The sequence below is a fragment of the Oncorhynchus mykiss genome, chromosome 32, assembly GCF_013265735.2.
Source record: "Oncorhynchus mykiss isolate Arlee chromosome 32, USDA_OmykA_1.1, whole genome shotgun sequence".
In the NCBI taxonomy this organism is placed as follows: domain Eukaryota; kingdom Metazoa; phylum Chordata; class Actinopteri; order Salmoniformes; family Salmonidae; genus Oncorhynchus; species Oncorhynchus mykiss.
Window position 1 is genome coordinate 35,643,977 of NC_050572.1, and position 26,240 is coordinate 35,670,216.

Genomic DNA, 26,240 nt, shown 5'->3' on the forward strand with positions numbered 1-26,240 from the left:
GAAGCAGATGGAGAAAAATCACCCAAGACGGATTTCTTATAATTATTTTATTGCAACATTTGTCTTCCTCCAGTACTGATGAGCAAAATGTTGATTCTTGACCCAAATAGAGGCAAAAGAAACTCCACAGAGTATGACCGCTACAACAGGATAACCACGGATGTTGTAGACAAGAGTGGCTAGGTGGGTTGATGTGTAGGTGATGGCGACAGTGGAGTTAAGACAACTCTAGCATTAAAAAGAAATGTCTACACAGATCATTACAACAGTCATTCAGAGCTTAAGGGAGGTAACCCCAAACTTAGCCAATAATGATTCTTCAAGAATTTTGTCTTGTCTTGTTTGTCTTGTCTATCTCTAGAACCACTCACTTCCAGCTTGTGCTGAAGTCACACTCACCACATACTTCCCTCTTTGCCACCGTTCACCTCCATATGTCTCAATAATATGGAATGTTAATTTAAAAATGCTAAAGGGAATGTTTTGGGAACTAAACTTTTTTATTTTTCAATATTTTTTCAGCATTTTGATTGTTATTTATTTTTAAAGACAGTGAACCTGCACGCAACGCAACTCGTCATTTCACCGATTTAAGAGCGATGACATATCATAGTTAATCAATCCCTATGAAATGTTAATGTCGTCTGTAAAGAGGGGCTTGGTTGTACATGTGCTTCACGGATGAATTGCATAAATGAAACAAACCTTAGACTCCTGAACACCTGCTCCCCCCCCGACCAGAGGGGAAATGGGAACCCTATTAAATGATTGCTTGAAGGAAACAGGAAGCATAGCCTGATTGGCATAGGAGTTTAAACCACAGAGAAGGTGTGAAACATAATAGCGGGAGCAAGGCTTTTATCATTTGCTGGAATGTACAGATCAAATCAGAAATGATCCTGGTTGTTGGCAAACTCATTTGAATGCGCTCACTGGCCATGAGGATAACCAAATCGAATAACAAGCTGCTCCCTGCAATTGGCTGAAGGAACGCTCCAGATAAAGCAAGCAGTCCTCTCATTGGCTGAAGGAAGAAACAGCTAAAGCTGTGATTGGCAGATAGGAAAACATTTTGGGCTAGGTTGGCATCTCAGTCTACTTTGTGGTTTGGTTAGCTGGTTGGTCGGTCGATCAGTCAGGTAGGCATTTGCAAAGGGAAGGCTGTTACGAGTGCTGGCTGCCCCTCTATCCAGCGATCTCTGTACAAGTGGTGACTAGCTTCTTGCCATCCCAGACAGTCTTGAACTGCTCAGGAACAGGGATCTCAGTCTAAGAGAGAAAGGAGAAAATGTTACTTTATCATCAACATTTCCACATAACACGTATTACTATGCCACTAGACGCCCCAAATTCCCCCATAAATGTACTCACATAGTCTCCATCTTTACCAGGTACCAGCACGTTCATCTCTGAGCTCTTGGCGCTGACGATCTCACACTCCAGCGAATCTTTGCTCAGGTACACGTGGCAACCGTCAGTCTTGTTGATGGAGATGGTGGGCACCTTGCCCAAGACCTGAACACACCAGATAGGGTTGAAGCTGCAATGTCATTTTTTGGGCAACCCAACCAAATTCACATAGATATGTAATTCTCATTGAAAGAAAGTCTAAACAGTCTGTTCTATGTATGCAATTTCTATGCTTCCCATTAAGTTATATTTTTGTGTCTTATACTTTAGTTTTTGTACACCAGCGGTTTAGATGGTACAATGATTCTTTGCACTAAAGTTGCTTGTTTCGTCACAAACTGAAATTAGAATTTTAGCAACCAGGAAATAGCAGAGCGATGTCTGCATAGAACATCTTAAAAGGTCAAATAAAAGAGTGAATCAACTATAATTAAATAATCTCTGTTGGGTACAGTGCATAGATAAAACAGCCACAACAGTTTGGAAAACATGCAAAGTACTCCGCAAAATGTCATGTCCACATAGTCACATTGGAGAATTTTAATATGTAAATGGTAACGAGACAAAAGCTGATATGATCTTCTGTTGTCACCGTTGTGCCAGGCCTTTTCACACAGTGTCCATTTCCACATGAATCCATTTTAAAAATACACACCTGGACCTTGACGTCCCTGCAGTTGATAACCTCGATAATGCCCACAACATCGTCAAAGACCAGACCCAGTTTCTTACAGTTGTCTGCAAGAAAGGAATCATTAACAAATGCCCTTCGTTAGCCTTTTAATTTGTTCACGCACGGGCACAGGAACATGGGGTCCACCCTTACCTAAAGTGATGGAGTTTATCTTGCCCTTGATCTGCAGGGTGCTGTTGTTACACTTGAAGGCGTAGACCACTTGCTTGAGCTCTGTGTCGCTGATCACCAGGCCCTGGACACCCTCCTGGTTCTCCTATAGGTCATCACACAGTAGGGAGAGCTGTTAGGAGTTGGGGAGAAAATATACTGGCTTGGGGCTGTCATGATCAGTGCTTGCTAAACCCGTGCATTCAGTTTTCAGCGGCAAAGCCCACTTATCTGAAATACGCCCATCATGAGTTCACTGTAGTGGAAACTCTCCTTATATAGATATTTTTATAGTACAAATATTTATAAACCACTGGGTTTACTATGACTCATATAAAGCCTAAAATTGGGTGCACCAAGTAAACCACATGGAGTCATGCACACCACTGTTTGGAAACACTTCCATGTTGCATATGTTGGGAAACACAGCCAAGTCCTTAAAGTAACTGTCCATTGTTTCCAGATTTGGATGAAAAATGAACAATAATTTATTAAAATGGGAGTCCAATAGTCTTCCAAACAATGGTAATTAAGTACGTTAGAAAGCACCTTTTGGTGTTGGAATGTGTGGGCGTACCCCAAAAACAGAACGGTATGGGCGTATAATGGTGATAAAAATATTAATGCGAGTCGACTGCTGATTGGCCAGCTCATCCTCTTCAGGAGGATGACATCATCCTCTATGAGGAAATAGCAAAAAAAATGTTTAAAGGTTTGTTTCAAATATTATTTTTTGTCCAATTTATGCTTTGGCCACAGATTCAAGTATAGGATGAATCAACAACATTATTTGGATATGAATTAACAAAATAAGAACTTAAAAAAAAAAAGTTAGATTTTCCCCGACAGTTACTTTAAGGGGGGCTATGGAGAGAGAACATTGCCTAGAGGAACCGTTTTCCTATAGGAGGAACTGACTGTCAGAGAAGCAGATGTGGTGCACTGATGAAACTCTCCGGGCCTGTTTGTCAGTCTATTTGTTTCTCTCTGGCTCTACCATCCATGCCCCCGCTGCTACACTCCAATCCAGCTCACCACTTTCCACTTTTTGCCGTCAAGCTCCAAAACGGGGGGCAGCTTGCGAGAGGCGGCGGCGGCGGTGACAGCCGGCTTGGAGGTAGTGAAGGGCTTGGGCCCTGTGCGCACCGGGCCGGTCTGAGTCCTCAGGTTGGGGTTCTTGTGAGTCATCTGGTCTTTGGGCACGTGCTTCAGGCCTTGGGACATAAAGTAATAAAAAAGGTATGAGATGGGGAACACAAATACTTACATTTTAGTCATTTACCAGATGCTATTATCAGAGTAACATACAGTAAGATGGGTGAGACATTTAAATATACATTTTACCTTTATGTAACTAGCCAAGTCAGTTAAGAACAAATTCTTATTTTCAATGACGGCCTAGGAACATTGGGTTAACTGCCTTGTTCAGGGGAAGAACGACAGATTTTTACCTTGTCAGCTCGGGGATTCGATCTTGCAACCTTCCGGTTACTAGTCCAATGCGCTAACCACTAGGCTACCCTGGCGCCCCACATGGTGGTACTGTGCTGGTAGACAAGGAGAAATGCCCTCCTTTACTCCCTGTTCACCCACAACTGCGTGGCCAAACGCCATAATTAAGTTTGCTGATGAAAACAGTGGGAGGCCTGATCACGACAACAATGAAACAGCCTATAGGAAAGTCAGAGACATGGCAGTGTGGTACCAGGACAACCTCTCCCTCAATGTGAGCTGATCGTGGACTATAGGAAAAGAAGGGCCGAACAGGCCCCCATTAACGTCAACGGGGCTGAAGTGGAGCGGGTCGAGAGTTTCAAGTTCCTTGGTGTCCACATCACCAACAAACTGTCATGGTCCAAACACATCAAGACAGTCGTGCAGGGGGCACGACAACACCTTTTCCCCCCTCAGGAGACTGAAAAGATTTGTCATGGGTCCCCAAATCCTCAAAAAGTTATACAGCTGCACCATCGAGAGCATCCTGACCGGTTGCAGCACCGCCTGGTATGGCAACTGCTCGGCATCCAACCGTAAGGTGCTACAGAGGGTATTGTGTACGGCCCAGTACATCACTGGTGCCAAGCTTCCTGCCATCAAAGACCTATATAATAGGCGGTGTCAGAGGAAAGCCCATAAAATGGTCAGACACTTCAGTCACCCAAGTCAGACTGTTCGCTCTGCCACCACACAGCAAGCAGTACCGGAACACCAAGTCTAGGACCAAAAGGCTCCTTAACAGCTTCTACCCCCAAGCAATATGAACTCTGAACAATTAATCAAATGGCCACCCGGACTATTTACATTGATTCCCCCTCCTTGTTTTTCACACTGCTGCCGTTTATTATCTAGGGATATTCACTTTATAAATTACCTCTACTAACTTGTACCCCCGCACATTGACTCGGTACTGGTACCCCCTGTATATAGCCTCGTTATTGTTATTGAGAGTAGGCTGTCATTGTAAATAAGAATTTGTTCTTAACTGACTTGCCTAGTTAAATAAAATAGTAATGTCCTTGTGTTCGTGTTTTTATATTACACCTGCTGTATTCAGCTCATCAAAGGGCTGGGGTCAATCTGCTTCTCACATTTTCTTTATCCTTTATTTAACCAAGTAAGTCACATTGAGATGGACATCTTTTTCAAGTGAGCCCTGTATGTTCTAAAGTTCTTCTTAATCAATTGAGCTTCTGATTCTTGAAAACTTTTGAGGATTCATTATTCGACACGTACCCTTGGTGACGTCAGCTCCCTTGTTGAGGGAAGCGAAGAGTGCGTTTCGGGTGTCTGGTCCCTGGTCTCCGCTGCCGCCAGACGACGCCATGGGAGGGGGAGGAGGTCCGGGGGGAGGAGGACCGGCACGGGGAGGAGGAGCTGCAGATGCCGAGGCTACTGGACCCTGGGATGGACGAAACACATGTGTAGACATGGTCATTTCCTGGTTATACACATGGTCATTTCCTGGTTATATACATGGTCATTTCCTGGTTATACACATGGTCATTTCCTGGTTATACACATGCCTAGACATGGTCATTTCCTGGTTATACACATGCCTAGACATGGTCATTTCCTGGTTATACACATGCCTAGACATGGTCATTTCCTGCTCTTAACAACTTGGTCTAATTCAATAAAATGGTTTGAATTGTGCAGATAGGAAAGGGCTGACGAGTAACAAACACATCGGAGGTTTTACCTTTGCCCTCTTATCGCACATAAATCCAAAGACAACACTTGATAACCGAGTGTGACGTTTAGTTCTGTGCTGATAGAAAAGTCAAACAGAGCCAAGTCTAACGATTCCATATTTCACAAGACAGATCTTCACGCATGTTCGATAAACATAATTAGAACCTTTCTATTCGGAAACGTTCCACTTTCCTAAATAAGCCCATGTCATTATTTTACTCCTATGGCAACGGTTAGGATCACCCCAGCACTACGTCTGTTGAAGCCGACAAAGTGAATCCGTCCTGTACTGACATGAGGAGAGAGAGAGTAAAGTGAAAGGACTTACACTCTTGCTCCAGGCCAGTCCGGTGGTGTGGTGCTGTTTGACGTAGTTCTGCAGCTCAGTCCAGATAGACAGGTAGGCCTTCACCCAGTCCACATGCTTCTGGTCCCTAAGGTGTAGGACACAAGGGAATTGAATTGAACACAACAGGAGGGAGACCAAAGGATGAAGAAAATATACAGTATATACGTAGGGGACTGGGGGGGGGGGTCAGATAAAAAAATAAAAAAAGTTAAAGGACAGACAGCAGAGTCCTTACTTCTCCTTGTAGTCCTTGAGAACCCGGTTGGTGTAGAACTGGGCAGCATCCTGCATCTCCTTCACATAGGGACCTGGCTTAGGAGCCTGGAAGAGCAAGAACGTCATAAGAACATTGCAGGAGAGTTGTTCCTCGTCAAACAGAGCTCGTGTGGACACAGCTGGTATGATGGCTTACAATGGCTTTTCAATGTTGCTTCCACTGGCATACCAAAGTCTAGGTTTACAATGCAGAAGGTCTCATTAATATTCATTCATCAAAACAATAATTATAATTCCAGAGTTTTAACAGTGACGCACTGTTGCTTGATGAACTTTGTTCAAATTTCACTGCCAAACAACCATCTCAGACTTCTACTGAATGAAAGACATGTTTGTTTCCGGCAATTACACACTGCCCCCACACACACTGGTGGCGGTGGCAATGTCAAGCCCGTCCTCTCCCCTCACCATGGCGACCCAGCCGAGGGCAGGCACGCTCTCGCTGACGGCCGAGAGGTGGTTGAAGAGGGGCGAGGAGCGGTTTTGCTCGCGGAACGTCTGCACCTGCTGGATCACTTTGGAGACGGGGGCCAGGAGAGCAGTCAAGGATGCCTATAGAGGGAAAATAACCATGACTTAAATCAGAACATTCTAGAGATGCAAAGAAACAAATGTGTTTGTGCCTGATGACAAAATATGATATAATCTAAGTGTCAACCAGGGTGGAATAGCATGGTTAAAAAGGCAATTCATTACATGAGATAATGTGTGGCAAGAAAAAAAACTTAGGGAAACCATGCTATGGCATTGGAATTAGTTGACCCAATTGCTACACTGCTGATTCATTGCCAATGCATCCGTTAATGAGGCAATTACAGTATATCCACTGTTCAGTTGATCTAAATAATGACTTATTCTGCTGAAAACTTATGTTGAGGGTTAAGAGGATTGATGAGGGATGAACCAACTCACATCAGAGGGTTTCTGGGAGCAGGAGGAGGTGACCAGGAGCTGTCTCTGACAGGAGAACGCCTGCTTCATCATGTCCGCCTGACAGAGGCGGGGAGAAATGAGAAAAATATCCAGGTTTGGTTAATTGTATGCTACACATCCACTGATAAGCATGACAGGAGACGTGATGAGCATTCCAAGGCAACTTGTCCCTCTAGTGCAATTCAACTTACATGCTTCTGGACGTCGCCCCCTATCTGCTGGCTGAGGGTCATGTACTGGCCAACAGAGCCCGTGATGATGGCATCATAGGCCTCCACGTACGCTGCCACAACTGCAAGGAATGGGTGGCAACAGGGAGAAAAGTCAGATACCAACATTTATGGGTTGTGTTTGTTCTGCTTGTGAGTCATGTTTTAATTTCACCTCCATTATCTAAAACAAACTATGACAACTGGTACTGTGGATGTTTCTTTAGCATTATTAGAACCTGGACTCGCAACTCCATCTCAGTCTTTCCATGATTTCTAGCATTCATGTTTGTGTGAAATGGGCTACAATATGGAAAAGTTCAGGTTACCTCCAGAGCCGCCAGCAGAGCCACCTCCATCGCCCGACACGGCTTCCAGACGACTCACAGCCACCTCCAGCCGCTGCACCAGACTTGCCAACTCTGCCATTCCTGGGGAGAGACGACACATCAGCTAAGGGGGTTCATTGGTCACTGCTTGTTAACTAACAAAGTATCACTAGCTGTCATTGACAACCAAGTGGGTTTGACAGCAGAATTAGTGACGGGGACATTCTCCCCCACAATTTTAGGCGCTCATTTAAAGTTTAAAATGCATTTGTAGGCCGACTTGTCGCAGCATGTTAGCCTATATCTTGTCATTCCGTCAAGTCATACACTGTATTAAAAATAGGCAGCCTACTGTAATTTTGCCAATAAAATTTGAGATTGTGGCCATAGACAACTGGACTGACAACAACAAAAAGGGGAAGACAATTGTTTCTTTTAACCCAACTTGTGGTAAAAAAAAATAATAATAAAAAAAATAAAAAGAGGCCTGGAATGGGTTTGGAGGACATGTTAAGACCTGCTGAGTACAGGTATGCAGGTAATAAGACAGCCCTTCCCTCCCTGATATTCCCATTTCCCAATACTGGGCCCATATTATAAAGTAACCACTCATAACTACACAGGCTAAATCTATATATTTTCAACAACAGTCCTCTGTGTTGACAAAGTGGTAAGTGTTAGATCTCTACTGTTGTGAAATGCCCTTGCACGAGTGCACCCCCCCCAGGCCTAGAGGATGACATTGCATAACAGAAACCAGATCCCCTGTTAATCTGAGTGAGTGTCAGGTACTGTCACCTGAGTGGAAACACAAAGACCTCACCCCATTAATGACAGTGGATTCATGTCGCTCTATTCTGCTGGGATAATCCCCTCAGCATTCACTTTCCCAGAGAAAATTTTTGCTTGTGACATAGGGCAGGGGCATGCTAAATGCCACCAAATGATTCAATGGCTTTTGATTTGGTTGGAGATGAACCTTTCAGCCTCTAAATCAAGGTCTTGTTCATGTTAGAGAAATACATGCAGACCCACTTGTTTAAATGGGGAGCAGATGACAATGACAATAAGCAAACACCATGACATTAACCATTAAGAGAGACCGGTAATAATCAGCCATCGGGGTTTCCCGTCCGGTTACTTGCTGCCTCAGAGACACTAACTCATGCTTTGGAAATACGTTAAGAAAAATGGTTGGCGCTACTATTAAGGTGCTAGGGGTCAAGCAGACAGGTCTGGAGGTCATTCGTGATATATTATGTTTTTATGTATGCAGTCACAGCCAAACTGCCCTCATGGGGATAGACATCTCTGCACACCATACCTATCCCTGACCTACATGTATGGGCTAGGCCTGTGCTTGGAAGATTGGCTATACAAGGGCTGGTGGACCCAGAGTTCAACTTTTCTTTTACTTCCTTGTTGCCATGTCAGTGCCATGCCTCAACCTAGGCCTGCTCCTGTGGCTAAAGCAGGATGGGACAACTTTAGTTGCTTATATGGACAGTTAGAAAACAGTGCTTAAAGTGCACTTGGAAAGTAGGACGAAGTCTTATTGCAAACTGCAGCTAAACATCTGTTTTCCAAAGGCTGGGCATGTTTCAAACGCATTGTACTATTCAAGGGCCCTCTAAGCACATTGGCAATGGCACATTGTTTCCCGTTTTAGCATGGATCAGGACCTATGAATGACGGATTGAAGTAGGTTAGCTACACATTTCGCCAACAGCCTCGGGGTCGCCAACAGCCTCGGGGTAGAGCGCGCTTAAGATGCGTTCAGACATAAAGGGAAAATGCACTTAGGCGCAGTCTGCTGTGTGTTCTAGTCTGGGATAAAATAAATAAATAATAGAAAACAGGTCATTTCTGCTTTAGTAAGGAATAAGTAGGGCAAATATACCCCGGCGTCTTGCGCATACCGGTATCCAGAGGCAAACAGTTTTTGGGATGCCCAATGTTTCATCTAGCTATCATGGTTAGGTAGCTAGCGAAGCACTGCTAATCTTTACAAGCCGATGACAATGATATTGGGACTCGACCGATGTAGTTAGCTATAGCTAGAAAGCAACAACGAAACAGCTAAGGTTAGTTGTGGCGTATTCATTATGCCGATGTTGCAAAACGTTTCTCAAACGGAAGAAAACGAAACGGGGATGAACATACCTGAATTTGTCCAATAGAAACTCTAGCTTTGTTTCGTTCGGTTCTTAAACTAACGTGAACGGATTATGTAATGAATACACCCCTTTACATGAAAAAGGTTGGTTAGCAAAGTTAAACAACTACCAGTTAACGATTTATTCAGGCAGATAGAGTCCCGAACTCGACCAAAATACCAATGAGCAAAAATACTCCCGTCCCTCTCTTTCGGCATTTCCTGTATTTTTTTGCACACCCCTCCCTTGTTGCGCTAGTCTGCAAAATGTAATCACTTCACATTTGGATTGAAATATTAAATGCATCAAAATACTGCAACCATGGAATAATGTCTTGTTACTACAAATTGACATCAGCCAGCAATCTACCCAGCATCACGCGAAATCATAATTTCTGAATGATCAATGCAATGGAGTCGGAGGCGCATTATGACACGGACTAGTGTGCACTTCTAAAACAATCTAGGAGGAGTAATATAAGGTAGCATATGCCCAAAGAGTTATAGAACGTCATCCTTACCTGCTAACTTGGACAAGCAGCACTGATTAGGTATTTAATCACCGTCAATAGTCTATGGGAGAGTGCCGAGCAAGCGGACTGACTGCTCTGCCTATTCTTCCTGTATGAGTGTAGCCGTTCCCAGCTGTCACCGCGCGGCGTTTCCGCCCTTATTCGCGCAACCATTCCTTTCCCTTATAAGGAGAAGAGAGTGAAGATAACTGAAAGACAACACAAAACATCTTTCCTTCCTCTTCTTCTGAAATAAACATTTCCTCCCACTTTCTGGTCTCCGTTGCAATTGACAAGATCTGTCATTGTTCCAAACACTGTATGTCCTGATGCCCTATAACTGTGATACATTGCTCATTATAGCATACTGTAGGGTAGGCCTACTGATGTGACGTCCATTCTCGCTCTACCCCTCAGCCTCACCGCAATTTGACAGTCAGCACAATTTGGGGCCAGTTTTGACTACCTATGTAACGGAGGTGGTTCAGTCAACCACACTTGCTTGTTTAATGATCTTGCCAGTGAGACCTGAAGGCCTGCTCTAGCTCCCTGGCCAGGAGCAATGCCCAGGCTTTATATCAGCGGGCTAACACAGTCTTGTGGTGTACAGACAACCGAGTTCAAACCCAGACGGTCACATTGGTGCTGTGACCTGGATTCAGTCAATTGATGCCGCCTATCACAGGTTATTGTGGAGAGGAGACATGCAGAGTGATGACCAACCTTGCCTTTAACCTGAAGAGGTCAGGTCTAAACTCAGCAGGCATTGAGATAATCAGCTTTATTTTTAATTTTTTTTTTATTGGCCAACAGTCTTGTTGAACCTGGTTTCAAACCCAGTCAACCAGAAACACACATCCAGCTTATAAATCCCCACTGCCCTTCTCAGCATAGGCTGCCATTAGTAATGGCCATCAAATAGATGTATTCAGTGTCACAGCCAGTCACCTGACAGTGAAAGGCTGCCATTAATGAACTGATTTGCTTGGCGTTAGTATTTTCATGAGTGGCAAGCAATTAGTTAATAAACATTTGTTGCAAGTGGTGTGTGAAATAGTTAAACACAGTGTACCCCTAATTCTCGTCTGAACACGTCTCTGTTGAGTTGCTGTTTCAGATCAGGGGATCGCAACACACAACTGAAATAATGGCAGTGTTTGAGCGCATTAGCCAGTGGTGGGAAAAGTACCCAATTGTCATAATTAACGTAAAGATACCTTAATAGAAAGTTACTCAAGTAAAAGTCGGCCAGTAAAATACTACTTGAGTAAGTCTAAAAGTATTTGGTTTTAAATATACTTAAGTATCAAAGTAAATGTAATTGCTAAAATATACTAAAAATTAAAAGTAAAAATAATTAAAAATTCCTTAAGCAAAGCAGACAGCACCATTTTCTTGTTTTCAAAATGTATGGATAGCCAGAGGCACACACTCCAACATTATTAAAAAAATATTCATGTATTAGTGAGTCGCCAGGCCAGAGGCAGTAGGGATGACCATGTGTCGGACGATGCTGGGCCAACTGTGCGCCGCCCTATGGGACTCCCGATCACGGAGGATGTGATGTAACCTGGATGTAGCGAAGTAAAAGTTGTCAAAAATATAAATAGTTGAGTACAGATACCCCAAAAAACTACTTAAATTAGAACTTGAAAGAATTTTTACCCCTCTGGCATTAGCGACTACGCAGAATGACTGATCTACAAATCCCCTTGCATCCAAATAACTCATTGTACGTCAGTCAGTCCATCAATCCATTGTGATCAGACTGTGGCATTGATACTCTCAAGCATCAATGTTTGTTAGTCCGTCATTCTATCTTTGATGTGAGTTAGATTTAAAGACTTGTATGCTCTGGAATTTTGGCAGCTACTTATATATATTTTTTTATTCTCTAAACCTCTGGATTGAATGTGTCAATTTGGAGTTCCTACATGCATAATCTATGAGCAGAATTACTGTTTTACCTTAATTTGCCAAGAAATCCCTAGTTTGAAAGCAAATGTTTTTCTGGAAGCCATTTCCCCAACGTGGACCAGAACCCCTAGCAATTTGAGAACATTTTCAGGGACCACTTTTGGCTAGTGAGCACTACCTTCAGAACAACTGGCTAAAAAGTATTAGATCATCTCTTTAACTCAATCTCATTACTGACTGGGTATTCAAAGCCGTTAAGTCAACACTTAGTGGCGAGGTGATTAAACAGACTTACACACTGCACCCGGTCTAGTCTATAGAGAGATCAAAGTCAAGCAGACGGAATAACATTAATGAGACCAAAGGCGGCCATCATCTAAGATGGCTTCATCTCATCAATTAGTGTTATGGAGCACTAAAAGGGGAACCACAGTCCGCAATGGTCAGCCATAAAAGAGAATGAAATCTGTAAGTGGCAACAGAATAGATAGCTGTGTAGTAGTGTATGCCATTACAGCAGCGTTTCCCAAACTCGATCCTCAGGACCCTAGGGGGTGCACGTTTTTGTTTTGGCCCTAACACTACACAGCTGATTCAAATGATCAAAGCTTGATGGTCAGTTGATTATTTGAATCAGCCGTGTAGCGCAAATGGCAAAACCTGCACCCCTTGGGGAAACCCTGTATTACAGTGTTGTTTTCTCAAATGGGTCACAGTTGGTCTCTCCTGAGTCAGAGCACTAAAGACTTTATAGACTTGTTGTGGCTGGAGTAAAACAGGATATGTTTAGGGTAGGTCACAAGACTTTTGCAGATGTTTTAGGTTAGCTATAACCTAAGACTTTGGGAGTCTTGACAAAAAAAACTTATTAAACAAATTAAAAAACATTTGATTTTAATTGACTGATAATCCAGTTTCATCAGGTCTGGTCACATATCGAGGGGAATCCTTCACAAAACAATATTGTTATTGAACAACTAAATTAACACAGAATCCCTTCATTTTGTTGCTGAACCCAGTCTGCCTTCACAGTCTGCCTTCACAGTCTGCCTTCACAGTGGACTCCATGTCCCAGAATGAACGCTACCAATATTTTATAAAAATGTGCTCGACTAGTGCAACGGAGAAACAGCACGAGAGCTCATTTCACAGAGCGTTCCTCTGATTAGATGGGGGCTTTCCTCTGAGAAACATTCAACAACCAAAACAGTAGCTAAAGTCAGACTGAAGGGTCAGGGTTCACAGTAACCTACAAGCAAAGTGACTACTCCAAATTTGAATGGTGGAGGTACATGCTGGGCAATGTGGTCCCACTCCGAACCTACGGCTGAACTGAAGAAATTCCCAATCAATGTGTGGGTCAGCACTTGTTCAGTTAGCAGCCTGTGAGAGCAGTGGAGATGCAGACAGAGCCACGGTGAGCATGAAAAACTAAGTGCATCAGAATCAAAATAAAAAAATTGGTCAAAAGGAATCTTAAAAACAGACAAGATGTTAAGTGGTCTTCCAGGCTCGAGCAGTCGTCTGAGGTGAGTAAGTAGGAAGCGTTGCCCCTTTCTTCCCCATGTGTCATTGGTGTCATCTTCGTCATCATCAACTCCCAGGAACAGTCATAGGGGTTAGGGGCGTCAATGTTGTGTAGTCCAGTGTGTCATCCAGTGAGTTCATACAGTATGAGGCATGGCTCTCGTAAAACAGCATTTCCCAGGATCCTCTGACTGACCAACATGGCTGACAGCAGCAGTTTCGACTCTCAATGCTGGTTAAGTGTCAAACAAGCACATAACCCTTTTCAGAAACAAGACGTTTTGGCAAAATGGCCAAAAGCACACATATTCTGATTTTAGACACATTCGGACACACACAACATGGCTAACTCATGCAGATCTAACCACCATTCAAACATGAATACATATACATACGACTGCAGCCGTACTGTCTCATGGACAGATATCTAGATTTGTTTTCATCTAGACAAGTCACTTGTCAATCATATTGTAACCTATGTCAGAGTGGAGTTGGCCAGCGTTGAGTTTTGCGTCAAGCATCCTGGGAAGAGGTGTGTGTCTTAGAGGAATTGTGTGTGTGTGTGTGTGTGTGAGTGAGAGAGACGGGCTCAGTTTCCATGTGGTTCACGTTGACATTGGAATGAAGTAAAGTTCCTGTCTGAAGGGAACAGAATCGTCTTGACAAGCAGTCTCCTGTTTTTTCCTTCTAGAAGTGGGGGGGGGGGGGGGGTACATTCATGTCTCAGGGGTGAACAGCGCTCAACTTGGCATTCTGACCATTCGTTACCCTATCAACTCCCCCATTTTTCCATTAAATGGAGTGTCCTTCTCAAAGGTTAAACCTCATCTCCATCTTGGCTCAGTGTGGGCGCAGGGAAGTTTCAATACGGGGGTGTGTAGCTTGATCCTGTGCCCAACAGAGTACTCTCTCATTCTCCAGGATCCATGTGTCTTAAGTGTCCTATGGGTGGAGAGGTGCACGGTTTGTGTGGTGGAGAAGAGCGAGGGGGGGGGGGGGGGGTGAGGGTTTCCCCCACCCTCTGTTGCTATAGCTGCTCCTCTCTTTGCTTTTTACTCCTGGTGGGACCCTGGCCGTTTTTCAGGGTTCCGTTCTGGGGTCGGAGGAGGTGTCCTCGTTCCCGGTCCGTCCACGGGACCCCTCCCTGTCCGTCGTCACTGTCCAGGTCAGAGTCAGAGTGCATGAGGGCCGAGGAGGAGGGAGCGGGGGCTGGCTTCATTCTGCCTGGTGGGGGAGGGATTTGCAGTGTTCAACTTATTCAAAGATAATAAGTGACAGAGAGTAGATTGTGTGTGTGTGTGTGTGTTACCAGTTCGGGGTGGGTGTAGCTCCAGGCTGTCCTGCTCTTCGCCATTAAGCATCTTATAGCGACTTTTGCTCTTGTGGCGCACTTTACCCCTACGCCTGCTCAAAACACACAGTCCTGTGAGTCTGCTTATTACACATTACCGAAGGGACAATAAGTACGTACTTAAACAGAGTAGTAGGCCATGAAATGTAAAAGAAGCAACATCATATTACTATGCAACCTGTAAATCTCTTACCTGCGGTAACAACATACCATACCCCAGACAACGGTCGCCATGACAACCACAATCATGAAGGATGCTATGGTTACGTACAGCACACTCCATTCTGAAAGAGAGAGAATCAATAGAAGTCGCAGGTTGTCCAAATGAGAGAGCTTGAATTCCAGCACTTTCCGCACTAGGCATTTCCACGACAACGCTCCCTACTGTGTGTCATACTCTGAAGTAAAGTCGGGAGGTCACGTGACTCGCTGCTCACCACAGTTGCTCTCTTGGTCCCACAGCTGTGCCTTGATAAAATTCTCCATCCAGAAAGGGTGGCAGACGCAGGTCCGCGTGAACGAGTCACAATCCCCGTGGCTGGAGCAGTTCAGCTGGCAGACTGCAGGGGGAGAGAGAGAGACATTAGAGACAGGTTGTCCCCCAGTGTCTTTCTTGACATCTTCTTGGTCAAAGACAACAAACCTATCCTAACTGTCTAGTAAGATTGGTCTCTCTCGCCCGGAGAACAATACAACAAAAATATTCAACTTGGAAGTTGCAAGTTAGAAAATAAGGAAAAGTCAAAAGAAACTAAAGTGCCCATATACTTTGTATATCACAGATGTTTCGTGTATCGTTTTTACAAATCAGTTCATTCATAGAGCGTGTTCAATTTCCCAGCAAACTCTCCAAGTGCTTTTTATGTAACTCAACTAAGTTTAAATTCATTAGTCCCATTCCTCCATCCATGTATTCCTTTTCTCTTCTCTCGTGTCTGGATACTCACTGACTGTGTCCACCCGCCGCGCCTTGAAGATGAGGAAGTCGTTCTTCTGTTTGCGTAGTTTGTTGCGCAGCCCCAGAGCCACACTGTGACCGGACAGAGGGGAGCGACCCGGACCCCCAGACACCAAGAAAACCAGACGAGTACTGAGAGGAGAGGAATGGAGGTGGGAAGAAATTAAACAGATTCGCTCACGCTGAGGACAAATCAATAGATCCACTCAACCAGCCATGTTATGACATTCTTAGTTATTCTAACTATTGCCTCTCAGGTTCATTCCATGTACAGTGCCTTGCGAAAGTATTCGGCCCCCTTGAACTTTGCGACCTTTTGCCACATTTCAGGCTTCAAACATAAAGATATAAAACTGTATTTTTTTTGTGAAGAATCAACAACAAGTGGGACACAATCATGAAGTGGAACGACATTTATTGGATATTTCAAACTTTTTTAACAAATCAAAAACTGAAAAATTGGGCGTGCAAAATTATTCAGCCCCCTTAAGTTAATACTTTGTAGCGCCACCTTTTGCTGCGATTACAGCTGTAAGTCGCTTGGGGTATGTCTCTATCAGTTTTGCACATCGAGAGACTGACATTTTTTCCCATTCCTCCTTGCAAAACGGCTCGAGCTCAGTGAGGTTGGATGGAGAGCATTTGTGAACAGTAGTTTTCAGTTCTTTCCACAGATTCTCGATTGGATTCAGGTCTGGACTTTGACTTGGCCATTCTAACACCTGGATATGTTTATTTTTGAACCATTCCATTGTAGATTTTGCTTTATGTTTTGGATCATTGTCTTGTTGGAAGACAAATCTCCGTCCCAGTCTCAGGTCTTTTGCAGACTCCATCAGGTTTTCTTCCAGAATGGTCCTGTATTTGGCTCCATCCATCTTCCCATCAATTTTAACCATCTTCCCTGTCCCTGCTGAAGAAAAGCAGGCCCAAACCATGATGCTGCCACCACCATGTTTGACAGTGGGGATGGTGTGTTCAGAGTGTTGCTTTTACGCCAAACATAACGTTTTGCATTGTTGCCAAAAAGTTCAATTTTGGTTTCATCTGACCAGAGCACCTTCTTCCACATGTTTGGTGTGTCTCCCAGGTGGCTTGTGGCAAACTTTAAACAACACTTTTTATGGATATCTTTTAAGAAATGGCTTTCTTCTTGCCACTCTTCCATAAAGGCCAGATTTGTGCAATATACAACTGATTGTTGTCCTATGGACAGAGTCTCCCACCTCAGCTGTGGATCTCTGCAGTTCCTCCAGAGTGATCATGGGCCTCTTGGCTGCATCTCTGATCAGTCTTCTCCTTGTATGAGCTGAAAGTTTAGAGGGACGGCCAGGTCTTGGTAGATTTGCAGTGGTCTGATACTCCTTCCATTTCAATATTATCGCTTGCACAGTGCTCCTTGGGATGTTTAAAGCTTGGGAAATCTTTTTGTATCCAAATCCGACTTTAAACTTCTTCACAACAGTATCTCGAACCTGCCTGGTGTGTTCCTTGTTCTTCATGATGCTCTCTGCGCTTTTAACGGACCTCTGAGACTATCACAATGCAGGTGCATTTATACGGAGACTTGATTACACACAGGTGGATTGTATTTATTTTGATTTTAGCCCAATTTTTCAGTTTTTGATTTGTTAAAAAAGTTTGAAATGTCCAATAAATGTCGTTCCACTTCATGATTGTGTCCCACTTGTTGTTGATTCTTCACAAAAAAAGACAGTTTTATATCTTTATGTTTGAAGCCTGAAATGTGGCAAAAGGTCGCAAAGTTCAAGGGGGCCGAATACTTTCGCAAGGCACTGTAAGTGTTGTAAAAAAATAAAGTTACATTGTCATTACAACCCCAAAGTGTTATCAACTGATTTAAATCAGAGTCAGATGGGCCAAAACAAAACATGATAAAATATGATGTGCATGTCAGAGAAAGTGTATTCCTGTGTTCTTGCACTTACATTGCAATATAATAACTTATTGTGCCAATAGAGTTGAGTGAGTTGAATTGAAGAGACCGAATATAGTGGAAAGGAGCTGACCTGTGCTCGTTGAAGGCGCTGACCTCGCGTACGATGATGTCACTGTCGAGCACGCCCAGCAACACGCCCACCTGCCTGAGCAGCATGTCTCTCTGGCGGTGGGACACCTGGGACACAGACACCTCCAGCACCAGCTCCACCAGGTCACGCTGCCACACATCTGACAGGAGAGAGAGGGAGTGTGTAGGAGCCATACCAAAAAGCTTGCTGAAGCTATAGCCACATCCATTTGATTCTTTCAGACCTAGTGTCTAGGGGTTGATTTTGCACTGGGCATGTGTGTATGTAGACCATGAGGAGCCCACTGACCTGGTTTGACCTCTACAGTCCCTCTGTCTGAGCTGCTCTGGCCCTTGCTGTCTGTCACAGTCAAAGTGAAGCTGTACTTTCCCTCCACCAGGTTAGTGAGAAACAGCACCGCCTGGTGGTCGGAGTTGTTCAGCACATCCTGGAGGATGGAACACAATTAATTCTTCAGACAAGATGCATTTGATTTGCATTTGATCAATTACAATGAGATTTTGTCTCATGCTGATGACACATTTCTTAATTCAAAGTCTGATTAAGACATCGAATAATGTGATAATTGCAGAATGTATATTCTAGCTGCATGCAATGGCCTACATTGCTGAAAAAATAAATGTAGACAAACTGTTGTCTGAGCAGAACACATTCTTATTCCAAATACTTCCAAGTAGCTCATTGTATGCAACTATTTTTAAGCAGAATGTTAATCATGAGAAATGCAAGAGTATGATAAGAATGCTTTTACATAATACAACATGAAGAAGGAAATGTTTTCTAGATGGTATTTGTTCGTTTACTTACTACGGGTTCATTGTGCTTGCCTGCCACAGATCACCTAATACTTCATGATATTTTCTGTAAATGTTTCTGTTATTCGTTATAGCACCACGGAGTGGACTCGGTCTCTCACCCCTGCTGCTGGGCTACTGTCGTCACGGGTCCACAAGTAGCCGACTCCGCCCTTGTCGTCTGTGGAGTGGGAGCCGTCCAGGGCTGCAGTCCGCAGGGGCAGAGAGATGGCCGGCCTGGACTGGACATGGGCTACTGGGGGCTGGTCTAACTCTGGTAGAGAGCAGACAAGACACATTTAAGGACATTGCAGTGCCAAAGAGTATTCTGAAATACTCTGTACGCGGTTCCCACGCACCTGGTAAAACTATAGGTGAGGGAGTTATACTTAGGTTATACTTCAAAGAGTACTGATATTCAGCTCGGCAAGACTTCAGTTGACTAAATATTTGAGTGCATCTCGTGTGAGACCATTACCTTGTAAAGCCTGTTTTTGAAAACTTCATACTGTTTAGTTTCTGATACATTTCCTTGTAGGCAATTCTATATTAAATAACTGTTTTTCTGCTAAAACTCATCTCAGCACCCAGAAGAAAAAAAATCTGAGACAAAAGGAAAATCTTACTCTTATGAAATGAGAAAACCGAATTTAAACAACAAAAAAAACACAGAACAAACAAACACACGCACCACACACACACAGAGAGGACAGTTACCCTCTCGGACGATGACTGTGACCGTTTCGGTGCTCGCCAGATCCCTCTCGTCCGTCACGGTCAGGCTGAACTCGTACTCGCCCACCTGCAGCCCCGTCACCGTGGCAACGGCGCTGTCGGCGTTCTCGATCTTCACTCCGTCCGGTCCCCTGAGAGGAGAGAGACGACCATCACAGAGTCAGACAGGTGGAGAAACAGCAGCTCCACTGTCACCACAGAGCACTGAACTGCGCCATGTAACATGAGGTGGAAAAGAAGAGAGCTCTAAAGTGTCATCTCCACTCACCATATTGCCTCTGGTAGTTGAACTAAGTGTCACTCAAGCACAGAGAACAGGGAGTGTGTCATTTGCCAAAGTGTGGTGTGTGTGTGTGTGTGTATGTATTTGGGAGTGTGTGCGTATGCGTGTGTATGAGAGAAAGTGAGTGTGTGAGCTCAAACGTGAGCATGCATGTAGTTGAGTGTGTGTGTGTGCGCGCGCGTGCGCGCGTCTATTGTGTCCGTCTGTGCATACGTGTGTGAATACTGACTTTCTCTGTTTCCAGTGGTAGGTGGAGATATTCTGGTCGTCCGTGCTCTTGCTGCCGTCCAGAGTGGTGCGGTCCACAGGTAAGGTCAGCTCCTTCTCTGGGCCGGGGTCCGCTACTGGGGGCTTATTGTTCTCTGAGGGGGATGGAACACAAGCAGGCGCAGGGGAGATGTAGACTTTGGTGACACGAGGACAATATCCGTATATAACCCTATTTTCATTTACAGCACTGTGCCAGTCGTTTGTCTCTGTTCATCAAGGTTAAAACAACATCCATTCAGATATGTTATATAATAGCAATGAATGAGAGACAATGTGTGGCTTATTTCTTGTAAATCATGCACGATATTCAAGCAATTACCACTGCAGTGGTGTTGAAATTAGCCATAGATACACATGATCTATATGCTGCTGATTTACCTGGCTGGACGATAACAGTGACCTGTGCCGTGTCCTGCTGTCCGGCTGTGTCTGTGACAGTGAGCTGGAAGGTGTAGTCTCCTTCCTGCATGGCAGATAGCTGCAGAGTGGGAGTCCGCACGCCCTATAAGTCGAAGAAAAGAACTGTCAAGATGGGAGAGAAGAATTTCCCTTTTCTTGTTGGTGTCAAAATGAAGAATTTCCATTTTAAAACTACAAAAACAGCTTTATTTTCAGAAAACAAAACACCTCGAATCCCCATGATTGCTAGGTAAGACATGTGCATGGTCCCTGACATGGCCACCCCTGGTGCTCCTCTCTCACCTGCATCTCCACCACCTTGCCCTTGCTCTCGGGGCTGAGCGACCACTCGTAGGCCAGCGGCTCGTGGTCGTCCGCGCTCTGGTTGCCGTGCAGCGTGACAGCGTTGCGCGGTAGCGTGATGACCTGGTTGGGCCCGGCGTTGGCCACTGGCCGGTAGTCCATGGCCTTGCTGACCGACAGCATGGCCTGGGTGGAGCTCTGGGCCCCGTCTGAGTCCGTAACCGTCAGACTGAAGGGGAGAGAATAGGGGGGGTAAGTTTGTGATAGGAATTTGTCTAACGTCCTTGCTTTTGTCTAAGACCTAGCCTTCACCTATGGCTGAAATGGGGAGAGGGGGTGAGGGGCAAATGCTTGTGAAATGGTATGGAGGAAAACAGCTGAACAAAGAGATAGACGGGGAATAGAAGATGGCATTGCCCATAGAAACAACTAGGTATATTTAAGCAATATGGCCCGAGGGGGTGTGGTATACGGCCAATATACGTCGGCAAAGGGCTGTTCTTACACGCAAAGCGGATACAGCCCTTAGCCGTGGTATATTGGCCATATACCACAAACCCAGAGGTGCCTTATTGCGATTATAAACTGGTTACCAACGTAATTAGAGCAGTAACAAGAAATGTTGTGTCATACCCCTGGTATACGGTTTGATATACTACGGCTGTCAGCCAATCAGCATTCAGGGCTCGAACCACCCAGTTTATAAAAAGCATTATAAACTGGGTGGTTCGAGCCCTGAATGTTCTGCGTCGCGCCTAAGAACAGCCCTTAGCCGTGGTATAGTGGCAAGATAAAGTGTGTGAACCCTTTGGAATTAGCTGGATTTCGTCATACATTTCTTGTCTATATTGAATACATCATTTAAACATTCACAGTGTAGGTTGGAAAAAGTATGTGAATCCCAAGGCTAATGACTTTGCCAAAAGCTAATCGGAGTCCGGAGTCAGCTAACCTGGAGTCCAATCAATGAGAGATTGGAGATGTTGGTTAGAGCTGCCTTGCCCTATAAAAAAACACTCACAAAATGTGAGTTTGCTATTCACAAGAAGCATTTCCTGATGTGAACCATGCCTCGAACAAAACAGATCTCAGAAGACCTAAGATTAAGAATGGTTGACTTGCATAAAGCTGGAAAGGGTTACAAAAGTATCTCTAAAAGTCAGTCCATGGTAAGACAAATTGTCTATAAATGGAAAAATTTTAGCACTGTTGCTACTCTCCCTAGGAGTGGCCGTCCTGCAAAGATGACTGCAAGAGCACAGCGCAGAATGCTCAGTGAGGTTAAGAAGAATCCTGAGTGTCAGCTAAAGACTTACAGAAATCTCTGGAACATGCTAACATCTCTGTTGACGAGTCTACGATACGTAAAACACTAAACAGGAATGGTGTTGGTGGGAGGACACCACGGAAGAAGCCACTGCTGTCCAAATAAAACATTGCTGCACGTCTGAAGTTCGCAAAAGAGCACCTGGATGTTCCACAGTGCTACTGGAAAAATATTCTGTGGACAGATGAAACTACAGTTGGGTTGTTTGGAAGGAAACACAACACTATGTGTGGAGAAAAAAAAAGCACAGCACACCAACATCCAAATCTCATCCCAACTGTAAACTATGGTGGAGGGAGGATCATGGTTTGGGGCTGCTTTGCTGCCTCAGGGCCGGGACAGCTTGCTATTAGACGGAAAAATGAATTCCCAAGTTTATCAAGACATTTTGCAGGAGAATGTTAGGCTATCTGTTCTCCAAATGAAGCTTAACAGAAGTTGGGTGATGCAACAGGACAACGATCCAAAACACAGAAGTAAATAAACAACAGAATGGCTTCAGAAGAAAATACGCCTTCTGGAGTGGCCCAGTCAGTCCTGACCTCAACCCGATTGAGATGCTGTGGCAGGACCTCAAGAGAGCGGTTCACACCAGACATTCCAAGAATATTGCTGAACTGAAACAGGAATGGTCCAAAATTCCTCCTGACCGTTGTGCAGGTCTGATCCGCAACTACAGAAAACATTTGGTTGAGGTTATTGTTGCCAAAGGAGGGTCAACCAGTTATTAAATCCAAGGGTTCATACTTTCTCACCCTTCACTGTGAATGTTTACAAGGTGTGTTCAATAAAGACATGAAAACGTATAATTGTTTGTGTGTTATTAGATTAAGCCGCCTGTGTTTGTCTATTATTGATGAAGATCAGATCAAATATTAAGACCAATTTATGCAGAAATCCAGGTAATTCCAAAGGGTTCACATACTTTCTTGCCACTGTATATTGACCATATACCACACCCCCTCGTCTTTCATTGCTGAAATATGTAGAGAAAATACAAGACCGTGCATGCCCATGGAGAAGACAAGGTGACAGCGCCGGGAGGTGTACAACAGTAATGAAAGTGTCGGCACTAGGTAGAGAAACTACGAAGCGCCACATACCCATTGAGAAGACAAGGGAACAGTACCTGAATGTGTAGTTCCCTGGGACCAGGCCGGTGAGGGTGAGGATTTGGGTGTCTGCCGAGACCTTCTCCTCCCTCAGCGGGCCCTTCACCTCCTCCCAATGCCACGCCACCACCTTGTCATCGTCTGTGCTCTCTGATGGGGCCGAAGCACAGGGAGAGGAGGAAGACAGGACAGGAAGAAGAGAGGGAAAAGAACCGGATAAAAACAAACGGTCCATAAATGTCTAGGCCACCCTGCCTATACTTTTGCCCGTCTCAACCCTGACTACTAAGTTTTTCTTCCCATTGTTTTATGGAAGAACTGCACAGGGTGTTGACAGAGGGCCTTTGCACCAAACCAAAGATAAACATCTAGCATTCTAGGGTAAATACCGGTTCTTGTCCTAAAACGGTCTAGCTACAATGTCAATGTACGGCAGTAGAGCTATAATCTAAATAAATACACCCTTGACAAAATCTGTCTTTTTTTTGTAAGCAAAGAACTAGACAAGATGCTACATAAAATCCCCTTTGACATCCACAGATGGTGCAATTCCAGTTTATTTGATTTGATTGTGACCAACGAGCCGGGTGAACTCACGGCTGCCGTCGATCACCGTGGAGCTGGTTGGCAAGGATATCTCCTGGAACTTAGGGGAAACCACAGCGACGGGCAGCTTGTTTATCCGCGGCTCTGTGAAGTGGAAGAGGTTAGCTAATTGGCTGAACGGTACAGTTGAGCCGTGTTCATTAGGGCACGAGTAGCCAAACCCGAAAATGTGCATTTCTTATTGGACATCTCCAGGTAATCCATCCCTGTTTCAGTCTGCTATCTTCCGTTGGGTTCTAACGAACACGCCCCCAGGTATGAGTCATTGTCGACGTTTCAGTATAAGCCCATTAACGGGAAAGTCGAGGGAGGTGACCTTTAAGATGTGACAGTTTACACAGGTTCCTATTGAAGAGAATATCAAAACACAGTCAATACAAGTCATGTTAGCTTAACCCCCCACCTGGGTTGACTGTGACGTTGACAAAGCCCTCTCCGTGTGCTCCGTCGCCCTCCACGGTGACCTCAAACTCATACAGCCCCACCGTCAGCTGAACACAAGAGCCAGAGAGAGGTTGAATTGGAGGGACCACAATAATAACGGTTTCTCATAGTATTACAGTACTGTATGAATGGTTCTAGTCATACATTCAATCTCAGTTAAAGAGGCCTGAGAGTTTGAACAGAGAGAGAGATGAGCGAGGTAACGGTTGAACTAATTCAAGGAGCTGTACCTTGCTGAGCTTGAGTGTCTTGCTGTGTTTCCCCTCCATCTCTCCACTGTAGTCTTTGGGATGAGTTCTCAAGAGCCAGTCAAATTCATAGTCGGCCCCTTTTCGAGACGTGAGAAAGAGAGCAATCAAAGCCGAGGATGTAAGCTATGACCAATGGCATGCATGGATACAGAGCTCGCCTTAGTGCCAGTCTGTTTTCTACTTAGCTCACTCCGGTGCCGTTGTCACGCCAAATGAAACAGATAAGCTTTATACAGAACTCGGGTGAGACGTGGACTACACGGGGTGTGTATTAATACAGGTGTATGATACCGTTTAACTAAGTAATAACGCAGGTAGGTTGAGTACCTGGCTGGGGCGCTGGCACCACAAAGGCGTTGAGTTCCACCTCGTTGCGCGGCAGCGTGACCTCCACACTCTCGCCTGCCGACACCACCAATTCCCGCACTGTCATGGAAACCACAGGATTTGCATGGATTGAAACGGAGGGCGGAAACACTGAAACAGAAGCTCATTCAAAGTGCAAACAGTAGACGTACATCTGCAGTGGGTGCCAGTTTATGAACGGGAGTAGATGTTTAGAGCTACACGTTTCTTCCTTCCATGAAGACACGCCTCAACGCGTCCATTTTGTTATTAGTACGTTATTAACCAAACAGTTGTCGAGGGTGGCTTTTGAGGGATACTAGGTCAGAGTTCAGTGCCTTACCAGCCTGCGTTGGTGATGTAGTGGGAAGCACAGAGCTGCTGTTGGAAGATGCGTCTCTGGTGTCCTCCGACATAGACTTCTGCTGTGAGGGTGATGGAGCTTCTCCACTCCCATTGGCTAACTGACTGGGATTCTTATCAGATGTTTGAGGGAGGGCCACACCGCTGGCGATGTCGACCGTTGGAGCTGGACGCTCTGCATCCTTGGAAACCCGCTGTCAAGACATGGATGTACTTCATGAACTTCAGATAAGAATGGAGAAATGACGAGCGACATTGGCTACATTGTACCGTCTTCAATAGGCTTCGTGAAGTAAACACTGCAGTTACAGTCGGAAAGTATTCAGACTCTTTTCCACTTTGTTACGTTGCAGCTTTAATCTAAAAAAGGGAATAAATAAGAAAATGTTCCTCAATCTACACACAACACCCCATAATGACTAAGTGAAAACCGGTATTTTTATTTTTTTTAAATGTTTGAACGTTTATAAGAAATTTAAAACAGAAATACAATACCGGTCAAAAGTTTTAGAACACCTACTCATTCAAGGTTTTTTCTTTATTTGTACTATTTCTACATTGTAGAATAATAGTGACGACATCAAAACTATTAATTAACACATATGGAATCTTGTAATCAAAAATAGGGTTAAACAAATTCTTCAAATAGCCACCCTTTGCCTTGATGAAAGCTTTGCACACTATTGGCATTCTCTCAACCAGCTTCATGAGCTAGTCACCTGGAATGCTTTTCAATTAACAGGTGTGCCTTGTTAAAAGTTAATTTGTGGAATTTCTTTCCTTCTTAATGCATTTGAGCCAATCAGTTGTGTTGTGACAAGGTAGGGGTGGTATACAGAATATGGCCTTATTTGGTAAAAGACCAAGTCCATATTATGGCAAGAACAGCTCAAATAAGCAAAGAGAAACGACAGTCCATCATTACTTTAAGACATGGTCAGTCAATACGGAAAATGGCAAGAACTTTGAACGTTTCTTCAAGTGCAGTCGCAAAA

The 26,240-nt window shown here is 44.4% G+C and overlaps 2 protein-coding genes across 6 annotated transcripts in view; both read right to left on the bottom strand.

Annotated features, from left to right (window-relative positions):
- Positions 1-32: 32 nt before the first annotated feature.
- Positions 33-10,374, bottom strand: LOC110489284 (adenylyl cyclase-associated protein 1). The gene is made up of 13 exons (XM_021561979.2): positions 10,219-10,374; positions 7,543-7,644; positions 7,196-7,296; positions 6,984-7,061; positions 6,480-6,623; positions 6,031-6,116; positions 5,775-5,880; positions 4,988-5,153; positions 3,290-3,468; positions 2,237-2,360; positions 2,066-2,148; positions 1,372-1,515; positions 33-1,269 (listed from the first exon to the last, which is right to left on the bottom strand). The coding sequence occupies exons 2-13, from the start codon at positions 7,640-7,642 to the stop codon at positions 1,186-1,188; spliced, it is 1,395 nt and encodes a 464-aa protein (XP_021417654.2). The 5' UTR covers positions 7,643-7,644; positions 10,219-10,374; the 3' UTR covers positions 33-1,185.
- Positions 10,375-12,998: 2,624 nt separating this feature from the next.
- Positions 12,999-26,240, bottom strand: part of LOC110489259 (dyslexia-associated protein KIAA0319-like protein) — a 35,904-nt gene continuing 22,662 nt past the window's right edge. For 4 of the 5 annotated variants that reach the window (XM_036971718.1, XM_036971716.1, XM_036971717.1 and 1 more), the window contains 18 exons: positions 25,226-25,439; positions 24,865-24,963; positions 24,517-24,614; positions 24,246-24,333; positions 23,834-23,926; positions 23,254-23,386; positions 20,798-21,026; positions 20,474-20,597; positions 20,055-20,187; positions 19,525-19,673; positions 18,930-19,081; positions 18,302-18,440; positions 17,993-18,152; positions 15,952-16,094; positions 15,442-15,564; positions 15,198-15,288; positions 14,963-15,057; positions 12,999-14,877 (listed from right to left, as the gene is read on the bottom strand). In XM_036971718.1, coding sequence (XP_036827613.1) covers positions 14,681-14,877; positions 14,963-15,057; positions 15,198-15,288; positions 15,442-15,564; positions 15,952-16,094; positions 17,993-18,152; positions 18,302-18,440; positions 18,930-19,081; positions 19,525-19,673; positions 20,055-20,187; positions 20,474-20,597; positions 20,798-21,026; positions 23,254-23,386; positions 23,834-23,926; positions 24,246-24,333; positions 24,517-24,614; positions 24,865-24,963; positions 25,226-25,439 — 2,460 coding nt within the window. In that variant the 3' untranslated portion in view covers positions 12,999-14,680. The remainder of the gene's footprint in view (positions 14,878-14,962; positions 15,058-15,197; positions 15,289-15,441; positions 15,565-15,951; positions 16,095-17,992; positions 18,153-18,301; positions 18,441-18,929; positions 19,082-19,524; positions 19,674-20,054; positions 20,188-20,473; positions 20,598-20,797; positions 21,027-23,253; positions 23,387-23,833; positions 23,927-24,245; positions 24,334-24,516; positions 24,615-24,864; positions 24,964-25,225; positions 25,440-26,240) is intronic. The other variant, XM_036971720.1, reaches the window with a different exon arrangement.